Consider the following 14,413-nt stretch of genomic DNA (forward strand, 5'->3'; position numbering starts at 1 on the left):
TTAGACATGTACCACCCACCTAGACCAGACCAGGCACCGCCACCCCATAGCAATAGGCGCGTTCGACTTCATGCAGATCTGTGCAGATCTGACTTGACGTGATGCATGCTGGGTTGTCATGCTCATAGATCTTGAATATGATTGGTTAAAATGAACTTGTTCTACCCAGCATGCATCACGTCAAGTCAGATCTGCACAGATCTGCATGAAGTCGAACGCGCCTAATGACTCTCCTTGATGGCAGCAGCCATCCCCAGCAGGATGCAGCCTGACACAGACATACACACAAAAACGGTTCAGGAACAACTAAAAAAAAACATGAAAAACAGCACAAGGTGTTGACTTGGCTTCCAAATTCAGATCCCAAACTGATCAAGTATCTGTGGGATTCATTGGAACAAGCCTGATCCACAGAGGCCCCTCCCCTCAACCCATAGGACCCAAAGGCCTCCACTAACAACATTTTGCTGCAGGACACCCTCAGAAGGCCCATGTCCATTCTCTGATGAGTCAGAACTGTTTTAGAGCCACAAGGGAGACCTACACAATATTAGGAAGGTGGTCATAATGTTTTGCCTGATCGGTATAAGTGGCTAGATCGCTTAGACAACATCAAGTTTTTCATCTAAACAACCAGTAACTCAGTGTTCCAATATCCGAAAACGCCAACTGCTATCACAGCTAGAGATTGATGAGGTACAACACAAATGCTATTGTAAGGGTGAGCCGGGACGACAGGTCAGGGGGGAGATATGATCATTCCCACCATCTGATATTGGGAACCAAGTCCTTCCCAGATTAACACAAGGGCAGCTGACCTGAGATTGAAGATCATGAGTAAGCTTGACACCCGGAACCTCCATACCCGCGACTTTAGAGGCCCCGGCAGAGTAATAACATGAGAACGCAAGACTATCACAACCATTGGCAAAGTTGTACCAGAGTTACAACTCCAGTACTACAGCCTTTATAAGTTCATCCTAAGAGGTAATACTCTGAGCTTTAGAGCTACAGCTAAGATGATTCTGTAACCTTTTAACAGAGCCAGACATGATGTTTCCTCCAGTTTCAAAAGTTTTATAGAGCTGACATCTCCGACAGTAGTTTCCTATTTACTGTACATGAGGGTCACATTGATTGTCTAATCTACCTTTCACCCAGATATACTGTACTTTACACTCTCACCCACTCTTCTTTATTTCCGGGATCTTACAAAGCACCCAAATGACCCACTGTGGGAAGCAAAAAAAAATCTCTCTCTGCTTGAACTCTTCACACAGAGGCATTAATCTGTGACGACAAGGCTCTGCTTCATTTTAAGGGGTCCTAAGTCAAAAAGGTTGGCGTGTACAGATCTCGAGCATGTAACTATTAACATCTGCCGTCTTTCAAACCCAATCAGAGCCCTGCTGTGAGTGTTTGGCTGCTTTTTTATTTGCCACCAGAACATTAATTATGAGAGTAATGGAATCAGCAGCATTAATTAACTTTCTCCACGGTGTGGCCATCACATCCTAGACCCGACCATTTAAACAGAAATACAAGACAAAGCACAATGATTACATTATGAATAAGCTCCCGAGAAACAAAAATCCACAGATGGAGTGTTATTATTTGACTCACCACACCAGGAAAGATTTTGGTAAGTCGGTCAACAGCTGCCATGGCTTTGGACTTGCCTCCTCCAAGACAGTCCTCAAACTCATAGAGCGGCTGCCGAACTGGATTGGAATAGGAGATCTTTGCATTGTCGACAAAGGTGATGCGTCTCACTCCCCATCCCTGCAGAACAAAGGAGAAACACAGTTTGTCTTTTTTCCACCACATTATTTTGAGACACTTAACAGCCATTTATCGACATGAACAATACGAGCTGCACTTTGTAAGCGGCTCCAGTGACAGCGAGTGGGATGTTAGTGCTCCCGTGTGCATTTCAAAATTAATACTTGTACGCATTCCACTTTACCTCAGCTACAACAGATGCAAGTAATACAAGGGTATTGTTATAGTTTCAGTTTTTCATTAATGTCACCCTCTTGAAACACACAAGAGGGTGTTACAACATGCTATCAATTACACCAGGAGTTACTGAGAGTCCACCTGGGAAAGTGTGCTATGCAAAGTAAATCACAGCCAAAAGTAAGGAGCATTGATGTGAATTCAAACTTACATTATACTTGCAAGCAGCAATACGCTGGAGCGCTCCAGTGCAGTCATTTGTTTAGTTCGCTAATTAGCTTTGTACCACAATCAAAGAAACACACCTGTCTAATTAGTTCTATAATTATTCTAGGTTTGGCACATTCAAAAGAATCAAACTTTTTTTTAAAATTTTTAATTAATGACTTCATAAGTAGCAGGTTGTGGTATGTGGAAAGTATTTAAAATCCAAAAGGCTACCAGAGGAAACCGAACCTTTTGTCAAGTTAATAATTTAAAGGCATCTCAAGTCACTGCTTCTGACAAGGTTACTGTAGAGCAGTGCGTTCTAACAAGCACCAGCTTAGATAGGTGTTTTTACATAGATACATGTGGTCTGCATGTGACGACAATACTAAAGTTCTACTAAAATCTGACGAACAGAGCAAAGCAAAGCAAGACATGGAGCAAGTATTTACAGTAAGCAGCAAATTTCACGGTGCGCTTTCAGAAAAATGGAGCTCGAGGGAGTGTAAGCAAGGACGAGCGAGGAGGATACAAGATTGAAATAAATCCCTGGTAGTTTGACAGCGGATCAGTTTGGGTGAAGGCTATCTGTGCCGCCTGCCATGAAAAAGTACAGACTACATCTCTAGAGCTGAAAACAGTTATCAGCGAAGTTGACCTTGTATGTTTTGTTGTTTTTTTTGTTTTGTTTTTTTACAGGTGTGGTGCACTGACAATCAAATGAGTTACTATTTGCCAAGACCTTATATCAACTGACAAGTTCCAGCAAGTGGAGTATTATTAAAGTGCTGGTGGCAGGTTGGAAAAGTTACATATATCCCACTTAAATCCAGACACTCTACTGGCAGGGTTTTTGACACAGTGTGGGGAAAATCCTGAGTTAACTGCATATTTCTGTCAAGCCAGCTCGCTTGGTAGTAGATGTTGGAGAGTTTTGTACAGAACAGAGTACTCTTGTTGGATAACAATATCCTTGTGTCAAAAAAACGTCAATCTTGACAGTTTCCGACTCTAAGAGCAAGGCACTGACCCTCGTGAATATGGAGGCATAGCACTGCTGTCTACAGTCAAATAAGATACTGTTTGAGCCCCAGCCCCAGTGAGCTACACTGTAGACAGAACATAGACAAAACAATGTTCTATACCAAGGTGGATAACTCAATTCATTCATTAATTTTCTGTAACTGCTTGTCCTGTGGAGGGTCATGGTGGGGCTGAAGCCTATCCCAGCTGTCATTGGTCGAGAGGTGGGGTACACCCCAGACAGGTCGCCAGTCTATCACAGGGCTAACACAGAGAGACAGACAACCATTCACACTCAGACCTACGGCCCATTTAGAATCACCAATTAACCTAACATGTATGTCTTTGGGTGGTGGGAGGAACCGACGCAAACTCCACACAGAAAGGCCGCAGTCGGCCGATGGATTCAAACCCAGAACCTTCTTGCTCTAAGGCATCAATGCTAACCACAACCCCACTGTGCCGCCCCTGGATAACTCAATATGGCACATTTAAATATCACAAAATATTAATATTCATGTTTTTTCTTTGTTAAATTTACACCATGTTAACTTCCAGCACATTTTCATCTCTCTCTCTCTCTCTGTCAATCTGTTTGTTTTTTCACCCTCACCATGAGAGTCCTGGCCACATTGCAGCCCAGCGTCCCAGCACCCAGGAGGAGACACTTTGTGTTGACCACTTTGTCCAAGTCCAAGGAGGGAACCAGTCTCCATCTCATCAGCTTCAGGTTCAGATCCACCGAGGACTCTGCAAGCCTGGAGGCAAACCATTGACATCAAATGAAGACCTCAGGGTTCGTTTTAAAAGATGCACAACTGGAATGCGTGCAGCAACGGTTATAGGCCAACAAAGTCTAGTCACACATTAGCAACGCATACATTTTAGCTGATGAGTAATTGTCACACAAATAAGTGCAATTAACAATGCAACTGTTTTTTTGACTGCATGACTTGACTGCATTTCTCTGGCAGCCCACTGTCCCCAAATATAAAGTTCAGTGCCTAGAGATAAACAACTGGTGGCTCTAATCCTGAAGTAAGTGCCCTTAACACAAAAAAGCAAAAATGAAACAGAGGAAAACAATGTGGATATAAAACTGGATATGTGACATTTCTGGATTTATATAGGTGAATGAAACAATTGTGTCTTGTTATAAGCACATAACACTTCAACACATCTGAATGATGTATGTTACCTTTTAGGGTCCATGCACTCACTGAGGTTGACCATCCTGGGTCCCATGGCCCCTTTAGGGTTCTTCTCCCAACCTACACTCTTTGGGCACACTTTAAAAGAAAAATAGATTTACAGTGGAAAAAGTCAGTAAAAGTCACCCGAGTGCCTGCTGCGGGTTTCAGACTCTAGGTCCGTCTGGAGATAAATTATTTGGACCACTTCCGTATATGAGCTGTTTTTTGTTTGTCCTGTGACGCACACACACAAAAAAAAATGATAAACCCAACAACCAACATTTATTCTCAGTGATAAACTATTATCTTCCCAGATTAAAAATAAATATTTTAGACTTCTAAATTTCAACCTCATGCTCTCTGAATAATTAAAAAAACAACACCTTTATTTACATTAAAATCTGATTATTCTCATTAAGTTGTCTTTGTACTAGTTCTGGCTTGTCCAGTCACAGACAGTCTGCAGGAATGTTGAGCGGCCAACAGATTTATTTGCAGCCCTCCCACACAGTTATGATATTACACTGGACTGCCTTCCTTGTTTGCTCTTTTTGGCTGCCAGATGCACACATCCTGCAGTGCAGTCAACTCCGTTTTAATGCATTTTAATAATTCACTCAATTATGGGATACGTTTATCTCCACTTCCCCTTTCAGAATACGGATGGAGGCTTATCTAAGCCTGGTGTAGCTGAAAAGTTGGGCCATGGTGGATTCGTTAATCCCTTTTCAAAACAATGCCAAATTTGTCCATGCAAAACCAAACTCAATAGCTGAATCAATTTTTGTTGCATTAATACGTCCTCTGTGAGTTAACTGAAAGCCACGATGAAGCTGAAGAGGTAGACTGAGGAAAACAAAGATACCCCATCTGAACTCATCTGACAGAAACCTTCACAGATCACAGCGTTAGCCCCTTTCCCACCCTGCTATTACCATTTAAATTACTCTCATTCCTTATTCAGCAGGTGAAGGAATAATAGAGACAATTTGCGGGATTAGCGTGTCTTAAAGAGGAAGAAGATAGATTGCAGGTTCATATCAGTTACAATAAACACATAAGTACACACAAGGTCACACACACGCACATTAACATACAGATGCCAGGACACACATTCACGTTTCGCAATGTTAAGTGCACAAATACGACGACGCACGTAAGAGAAAAACATCACCTGAGTTGTGTGGAAGTTCAGGCAGTTTGACCTGGAAGATGACACTGTGGTGTATGGAGCGGCTTCCCTGCAGAGTTCTGTCCCTGAAACACAGCACCTCCACTGCGTCCAGCTTAGAGCCCCTGACACACACACACACACAGACACAGACACAGAAAAGAGATGCAACAGTCACAAAACAAGTACAAGAACACATCAGGCACAGATTAAAGATTAGAAGTGTAAAGGAGAAATAAAAAGCCTCGCAGACACAGTAATGGTAAAATTAACGTGTAACGACTTTTCTCTCTCTGATTGGAGGAACAGCTCACACATGAATGCACACACACACACAACACCATTATCAACGCATAAGCACATACCGACGCGTTTCACCTAATATGGTGCTGAATGACTTTGTCAGTTTACACAATCAAACTCAAGAGAAACAAGTGAATAAGCGAGACATCACGGCTGCATTGTAAATCTATCTTCACCCGTCTAAGCCAGTGTCAACAGTTTATGTTTCGCACTGAGAGAGAGTGTAGTCAAGCACAGGATTGATGAGGTTTGTGTTAGATAAATAAAAAAATAAATAATAAAAACTGGCTCGATCGGCAGAGTGTGACAGCGAACTGTCTATTTGCCGCTGATAAGTCACTGGCATCGCTGAACATTATTGTCTAACTCGATGGGGAGTTTCTGCTTCATGCAATAAAAATCTTTTTGAAATAACTGAACAAGTGCCAGAAAAAATAAACACTGTAGGGAAAATAGTGACCTGTTTGAGCTAATGGAGCTATAATTACAGGCAGGGATAATTTGACTGGCATTCTTGGATGATGATGAAACATGAAATGAAATGATGCTTTATTCATTTCTATGACATTATTAAGATCAGTGTGCAGAGATTAGCAGATGCTAATAAAAGCTGATCATCTTGTCTAGTGTTATGTTCTGTATTAACGTTTGTATTACAATACGACTTAGATTTAAATTCATACTTGTTATTTGAGACAAATGAAACAAAGCAGGATGATCAACAATGTCTGGAACACAGTAAAGCAGATGCTCAATACCTATAAATCACAGCAGTCTGTATTAATTAAGTGCATGATGTGATTTGCTCTAAACAGCTCACAATTTGTCAAATTCTACAGTAAATTGTTTCCTTTGTGTGATAAGACGCATATTATAATGATAATCTGGCATTGCATGCTGATAATCGACGCTGGCATAACTCTGGGATTCTAGTTTGTAGGAGGCTTCTGAATTAAGCAAGTGTTGAGGGAACACCACAGATGCGGTTGTGTGGTATTAAAGTGGACTTTTAATGTAAAATGCCTTTACTTTGGCAGACACTTATTGTCTGGTCACGTCCTGCAGTTATAACACCTGACACAGTCAGACAAAACCCAGATCCTCCATTGTCGTCCTCTTTTCTCCACTTTCTGTTTCGATCGCCATGTGAGAACCTGCAGATTCCTTGTTCCCTTTGAATGCATAGTTAGCCGAGAGTAAACAAGCAAAGACACAACGCCTACCTGCTAAACTTAACAAGCTAAGTTAACATAAGGGGCAACAATATGAATTAGCTCCAAGCAAACAAAAGAGTGGCCATTTTTTTTTATTGTAGGTATTATTATGATATCTCCAAACTGATAGAATATTTTATGAAACTGATTCCAACAGAGACACTGCAACGCAGTCTTAGTTCCTCATCAGTAGCTAACCACCACTATACAACGTTCAGCCAAAACAACAAGGTGTTGACCTGGCCTCCAAATTCACTAGATCCCAAACAGATCAAGTATCTGTGGGATGATCCACAGAGGCCCCTCCCCTCAACCCATAGTACCCAAATGTCCCCACTAACAACATTCTGTAGCCAGACACCACAGGACACCCTCAGAAGGTCCATGTCCATTCTCTGATGAGTCACAACTGATTTGGAGGCACAAGGGAGACATACACAGTATTAGGAAGGAGGTCATAATGTTATGCCTGATCAGTTTCCCATGCAGTGTTTCGGTACACATACTTACTTTATTATCCTGCGATAACACTTAAGTTATGTTAAACTGACATTTAAACATGTTTAACTAAAAATAGTACAAATAAAAACACGTGACGATTACACTAAGTGTATATTTTTTAAAACCATGTGCTCATTTTACATTTGCCGGCAACGCATTTCAAAGACCATGGCATGTTGACTGTGTTACTAAATGAGAATTCTTGCAAGTGGTATAATCATAAAACCAGCTGACATAAAATCACATCTGCAGCGCCTGTCCACGCTCCTCGCCTTTGTGCAAATATTTGAACAAGCTCATGCCAGAATTCTTGATTAAATGATTAAATATGTCGTACAGCTTACAGCAAATCCACACCCTTGTGCTGAAATAGCTCTTCTGTAAATATTTTGGCCGGATATATTTATCCATGGGAAAAAATAAAAACCATTTCAACTTGAGTCCGTTATCTTTAGCAATTCATAAGCTGTAACATCATCATTTATAATATACCTGTTACTCACTAAAAAATAAACTGTGATATGTTTAATTTATGTCTCACCTCAATACCAAGACCAAAACCATTTAGTAGTGGGAGTAATTGATAAATCTCTCCTACTATCTCGCTTCCAAGTCTGTTCCTGCTCTTCCAAACAATAAACACAGACAGAGACAGGCATTTTTAATAGCACTGGCCAAAGTAAGAATTAAAAAAAAAATTAAACTCCACAGTCAGCAATAAAGCTTTCAAAACCATGTTTAAAAAAAATAAAAATAAACATAATTCAGATTCAGAAGGCTCAAGATGATGCAGATACGCTGCATGCCGTACCATAACTCATAGCGTCTGCAGACAGCAGCTGGTGTTGGGTCAGACATAGGTTAACCAGTCATTTTCACCCAGACTGAGCAACAGCACAGTCCATACAGTCACACATACAGGTGCAGACAAGTGTTACGATGTCTTTTTTAAAAGGCATCATGGGATTATCCTGGAAATCTTCCGGTGGGTAAAATTAGCCGGCGATGACGTCATGATACATCATGTTCAAACAAAGATGACTAGTTTAAACAAACGGTGTGGGTAGTCTGTCTTATTTTAAAGTCATGGTGTGAGCCATTTGGGAAAAACAGACGTTTAGTAAAATGTACCGTGTGTCATTTTCCTTAAGCAAGGGCTACCAATCTACAAATAAACTGTAATTAATCTAATCTAAGTTTGAGTTTAGATTTAGCTTTTGTGATCACACACAGCTATTTAAACAATGCCATTGTTTTCTGGAGGTTGATACAGAACCAATAAAACAAATCCTTGTGCCCCGATACTTCAAGATCAGGAAATTAGCTAAATTTCCTGTCTTTCAATTTGTGCCAACATAAAACACTCGGTTTGGGGTGAAAAACATTCATGATGAAATACACCACACAGCAAAACAGTTTCACAATGAGAACATACAGCGCAAGCCCTCCAGAGAATTTCCTCATTTACTCCCAGCTTAGGTACAGACACACACACACACACACACACACACACAGAAATAGGGTTTACCATTGGTTAGCTATGAGGGCCAGTAGATTTCTCAGAGGCCAGCCCGGATGTTGGGACAGAGTACACGGATCATAGACGCCCACAGTCACCTAGAAAGACCAAACAAGGTGTGTTTACATTGCATATGCTCTTGTATAATATATCTTCAGTATATCTAAAAAAGTGAATGAAAATATGCAGTATTCAAATCTATGACAGTAGCGTATTCAAAGAAACTGTCTAAATCCAATTACCTTCTTATTAACAGTCAAAAATGCCTCCCAGTCTGCAAGTGGAGCCATCTGAACAGAGTCATCTGTGTATTTCAACAGGAAGTAAGGAACGGCAGTGGTCTCCATTTTGATACACAGGCCATCATAAGCCTCCTGCAGGGCTGCCATCTGAAACAGAAGGAAATTAGTTAGAAATATAATAATAATAATAATAGAAAACTCATAAAAGTCATTTTAATTGACAGAATATGTCTAAGTTTCAGTGTATAGTATATTTTGTTTTTATATTGAAAATTAATAAAATATGAAGCATGACAATATTTTAAAAATACAACATGAAGTTGTTTAAGTGTAGCTTGATTTTCACTAGCAAGGTATACACCAGTTAGGACAATTAAGGCATGCTCGGCTTAAAGTCTGTACCAGGTCAGTGGCAGGTGCCTCAAGGGGCTGCAACCAAATCATCTTCTTAATAAAGAAGTTAGCAAAGTTGGGAAGGCCATGGAAAACAATAAAATTACATGAAAACAAAAAGAAAAAAAGTATTTTTTTTTTTTATGTAACAGAATACCAGTTGAAGCACTATTCAGCTAGCTCAATTGTAAATTTTACACCTAGAATTTGTACTGAACATCCACACCTGAACTCCCAATTTGGAGGAGGACAACTTCAGAGTGCACTGTCTGAATGTGCTGACCCAATAACTGACCTGTTTAGCAGAGAAAACTTGTTCCAGGACAGACGGCGGCTGGACAATCTTTATCCCCTCTGCGAAACAAAGTGCGGGGAAGCAGAACCAGTAGTAGAAATGGTACTTCTTCAAATCCTGGAAAAAGGCAAAGGGGGCAAAGTGACAAAAAGGGAAACTATAAAGACAGTCACACATAGACAAATAACGGATTTATTGGACGTCATTTGCACTCACTGCGAATGTCAGCAGAACGAATCTGCAGAGGATAGATGGGTCCTTCAACGCAGCTCCGGACTCTATGGCATCCCATATCTACAAAACAAAAGGAGGTGAAAAACATCCTAAGAATTTATGATGTCTATTTCACAGTCATTCTACGGCAGGTGTTTGTACTAAGCTCCCTTTGGATGCCTTTTACCTCCTTGGCCTCTTTCTCCAGCAGAGCCTTCTTGTCAATGGTCTTAAAGGCATCAAGTGTGTTGGTGTTATACAGCGTTCCAACAGCTGGGCAGCATCGAGCTGGGGTTGGACCATCACTAACAGCAAAAAAAAAAAACATACCATCAGATTAAACTGTATGTTTACAGTGTCACGGCAATGAGCAGAAAATAACATGCCAGAATTTGTATATGTGAACACAGTTGAGTATAAAGGTTCACTCTTCTCCTCATTTAGAAGTAAATAAACAAACTCTGTGACAAATGGAAACTATGGAAATACCAAGGAATGGGATCTTCTGATAAGAATATTTTGGTCCCTGAAGGTAATTTACTTTACTGCAGGCTTCCAAATGGCCTGATATTAAACCTAACCAGAACTTAGCTCAACTCTAAACCTACTTGGCTGAAACTTTAAATGCATTATTCTATAACAAAGAGAGATGTTTGATCTCAAAGAGCTTTTTATTCTAGTAAAAAATAATAATGTTGTCATAATAACAGTAATAACTCCTAATACTAACTCTCTGTGATCCTTTTTATGGCTTTAATTCTTTGCTATTGTAAGATTGTTGTCTACTGTTTTCTTCTTAATCTCATTGCTAATAGAGCTTTATTTGTATGAAATAATTTAAAACTCATTCAATAATTCATTCATCTTCTGTAACCGCTTGTCCTGTGAAGGGTCGCAGGGGGGCTGGAGCCTATCCCGGCGAGAGGTACACCCTGGACAGGTCGCCAGTCTATCGCAAAGCTATAATTTAAAACTATAGATCCATTTTAGTGGACCACAGAAAGCTTATATTTCACCACTGTTTACAAACTAGGCAAGAAAAATAAGAGAGTTTGATGTAGTCTAGAGTTAAAGTCTGTATTAAAAGAGTCAAGAGAGACAGCAGGATTTTGCAGAACTGTGTTGTGATTTGGTGGCTTTATTTACATTTGTATAGTGCGACATGCATTTTGAGAATCAGCAGCAACAGAAAAGCTTGAGATCAGGGTAATATTTGTGTACACAACATACCACATCATACTTACACATCAAATGCACTGAACTCCAAAGTCAGGCGAGTAGGCAAACCCACTGGATCGCCTATCAGATATAAATGCAGACGAAACTTTATAATGAAATATATTCCTATTGCGAAGGCTACATTTGGCAGTGATCTTTCTAATGACACTATCTGCCCACAGTACTCACCGTTGTAGTAATATCCTTTGATACATTTGGGGCTCTCATCTAATCTGTAGTCATTAAGTTTCTTCTGAGTGAGCTGGTGCCAGAAGCCTGCCTCCAGAGCACTGCTGAAAGGAGCAAACTGCAGCTTTGGCTCTGCAGCGGTTGACGTCGCTTCACTTATGTCAGATGCCATCACAACTTCACAGGCAGGCAATTCAGCCAAGTTCTACAAGCTGTGAAACGAAACACTCAGTGAAACAACGCACGCTCCATCATGAGGTATAGCTTACGTACAAACAGAGAGAAAAGAAATTTACAACTGTGTCTCACATTCGTCTATTCACAGACCAACGGTGGCAGCTGCTGAGCAAGGTGCCTCGAACATAAAGAGGAACTCAGGGCTCACTGTATTGCCCGGAGAAACTTTGGCTTGGGCCTAGAGCCACCGCTTCCCACATAGAAATGAAGCTTTTGAGCTCAGATGGTGCAGTTTGTTACACAACCCATTAAGATAAATGGCAAAGAGATACAGAGCTTGTTTAGTCAGTTTTCCAATCACAGTGCCAAAGAAATGATAGATTTATACTCAGTATGATTTTGTAATGGAATAGTTGATTTGGTTTTATCGCTGCCTGAAATAAACCATGACAAAATAATAATAATAATAGGGATAAAGATGGGCGATGTCATGTATTGTACATATTAGAATCTCTTTGTTGAATATTCTATTTTAGGCTATGTAAATAAATAATAGATTACTTGATAAATGTATGTCAAATATTAGGACACGATCAGACAAACACTCGAGCATTAAATGAGCATTGGAAATTGGAAATCTCAGGATAGTTGCAGAAAGATGGCATCAGTTCAAATAAACTCTGACAATTAAGGAAAACTAACTTATTATATACAAATACATATGTATACAGATCATATTTGCTGTATCATATCCATGCAGTGAATTTAACAATAAATACAATGGGTTCTATTTTAAGACTACATGTAAAACTAATTCTGAGACAGTTCTCTGGGGTGCATGGTCAGGACCTCTGACATATCACAGGGTACATCAGTTTATCTAATCCAATACTATATTATCTCTAAACATCCACCACACAACTACAGTTTGGACCAGTTGAGCTTGAGCAGTTTCTAAAAAGAGATTTCTAACAATTAAAGATTATTCTTTTCATTATTATTATTTAAGCCTTGACATGTAAGTTGAAGTCTGGTACTTTTCACCTTTCGATTTCTATTCAAAAAAAGTTAGATTAACAGAGAATACACTGAGAGAAAAACAGGTACTTTAAACGTTTTTTTTAACACGACGATAATCTCAGGGTAAACAAACCACAAGACGAGTCAGCACTGTACTACGAAGCAGATAATTCAGGTTAGTGTTATTCTAGATAGGGCGCATTTATGTGCAAACATATAACAGGCTTTGTGCACTTACCATAAATTCTTACTTCCTGGTGAAGCTGATCATGTGATCAAGGGACTTGTCAATACCGCGGTGCACTGTGGGTAAGTAGCCCGTCACTTTAGCTCGTCTGCTACACTCGAGGTGTTTTATGGTGCAAGCATCATTGAGTAAAATATAAAGAACCAAAACAAAAACAAGAACACACAAACGATGAAGCAGGAGAAGACTGACAGAAACCTGTACGCGCCGTTTCTTTTCATGTCGGGGGGAACAGATGAAAACAGAGATACAAGGCTCCAGGAAGACACCGAGGATTTGGTAGTTTTATGTCCTGACAGTGGGTTTTGCCGGAACAGTCACAGACAAAATTTCGCAGTGGTAAAGCAGGCAATATCCCACTTCTAAGAAGATGTAGGAAAGAATCTACGAGCTAATTTGCATCGGAATCGTCACCGGAAAACCGGAAAACCAGAAATTGGCTCCATCTGGACACCGTAGAAATGCAACAACCTTTTAGGGACCGTCTCAAAATTATACAGCTGGGGAAAAAAAATACCGCGCAGAAATGCAACGAATAAAGTCTCTGCAGTTGATCCCTTTTTAATTTTGTAAAAAAGGCAGAACTAATAAAATTGCAATCAATTACAGACATCCACTTTCACTTATTTATTCACAGATGATAAAAATACTGAAACAGTAAACAAACCCATATTAATATAAACGCAAATTTCCAGAGAAAAATACTGATGGCGTGACAGTGGTTAGGATTCAGTCGTAGTCACAGCCATGCTAAGCACAACCTCTAATAATGACCATAATAAAAATATTGTTTTAAAAGCTTTCTATGCCTCATTATGCAAAATTAGAAGCTAACTTCCTGGCTGTAGCAACGTCAACAGTAGCGTATTTACAAAAGCGTTGGCACAAGCACTCAAACTATCCATGAACTGCATCATGGAACGATGGTCTATTGCAGTGAAATCCCAATCCTTGGAGACTGATTTACCGCCACTCAGTTTGCTAGATGGAGAACAGGTGTACTTTATCTCGATGAACCCAACCTCAGCTAAATTGTGGTAACAAATCTGACAGTGACCCTCATGCAGGTGTGAACAATGTAAACTGCTGATCACACAAACAAGAAGGTACCTTCTTGTTTTGTGTTGCTCTTGTTTGTTTTCATAAAAGCTAATGCTACTTATTTTAAACTACTTTAAGTGGTTAAAAGTCAAGTATTTTGCCTAATGAGGATGCAAAGTTTTATAAATGGTGCAATGCTGCTCAGAGTTGTTGAGTGTGGGAGCAGGGAAATTTGTGTAACTCACTTTCATTGCTGTCTGTTCTTCAACAAATAGAACTTCTTATTAG

The 14,413-nt window shown here is 39.9% G+C and overlaps 1 protein-coding gene across 3 annotated transcripts in view; it reads right to left on the reverse strand.

Annotated features, from left to right (window-relative positions):
• The window catches only part of atg7 (ATG7 autophagy related 7 homolog), a 66,077-nt gene extending 52,229 nt beyond the window's left edge, over window positions 1–13,848 (reverse strand). Inside the window, exons 1-12 of one of the 3 annotated variants that reach the window (XM_084542793.1) lie at window positions 13,076–13,848; window positions 11,641–11,852; window positions 11,478–11,532; window positions 10,421–10,538; window positions 10,237–10,314; window positions 10,021–10,137; window positions 9,333–9,479; window positions 9,100–9,188; window positions 5,557–5,678; window positions 4,388–4,478; window positions 3,803–3,947; window positions 1,624–1,782 (exon numbers count right to left, since the gene is read on the reverse strand). In XM_084542793.1, the coding sequence (XP_084398919.1) occupies window positions 1,624–1,782; window positions 3,803–3,947; window positions 4,388–4,478; window positions 5,557–5,678; window positions 9,100–9,188; window positions 9,333–9,479; window positions 10,021–10,137; window positions 10,237–10,314; window positions 10,421–10,538; window positions 11,478–11,532; window positions 11,641–11,812 (1,293 nt within the window). In that variant the 5' untranslated portion in view covers window positions 11,813–11,852; window positions 13,076–13,848. Of the gene's footprint in view, window positions 1–1,623; window positions 1,783–3,802; window positions 3,948–4,387; window positions 4,479–5,556; window positions 5,679–9,099; window positions 9,189–9,332; window positions 9,480–10,020; window positions 10,138–10,236; window positions 10,315–10,420; window positions 10,539–11,477; window positions 12,350–13,075 lie in introns of those variants that run through there. The other 2 variants (XM_084542791.1, XM_084542792.1) reach the window with 2 other exon arrangements.
• Between the last annotated feature and the right edge of the window lie 565 nt (window positions 13,849–14,413).

The sequence above is a fragment of the Chelon labrosus genome (genome assembly GCF_963514085.1).
Source record: "Chelon labrosus genome assembly, chromosome: 4".
NCBI lineage: Eukaryota > Metazoa > Chordata > Actinopteri > Mugiliformes > Mugilidae > Chelon > Chelon labrosus.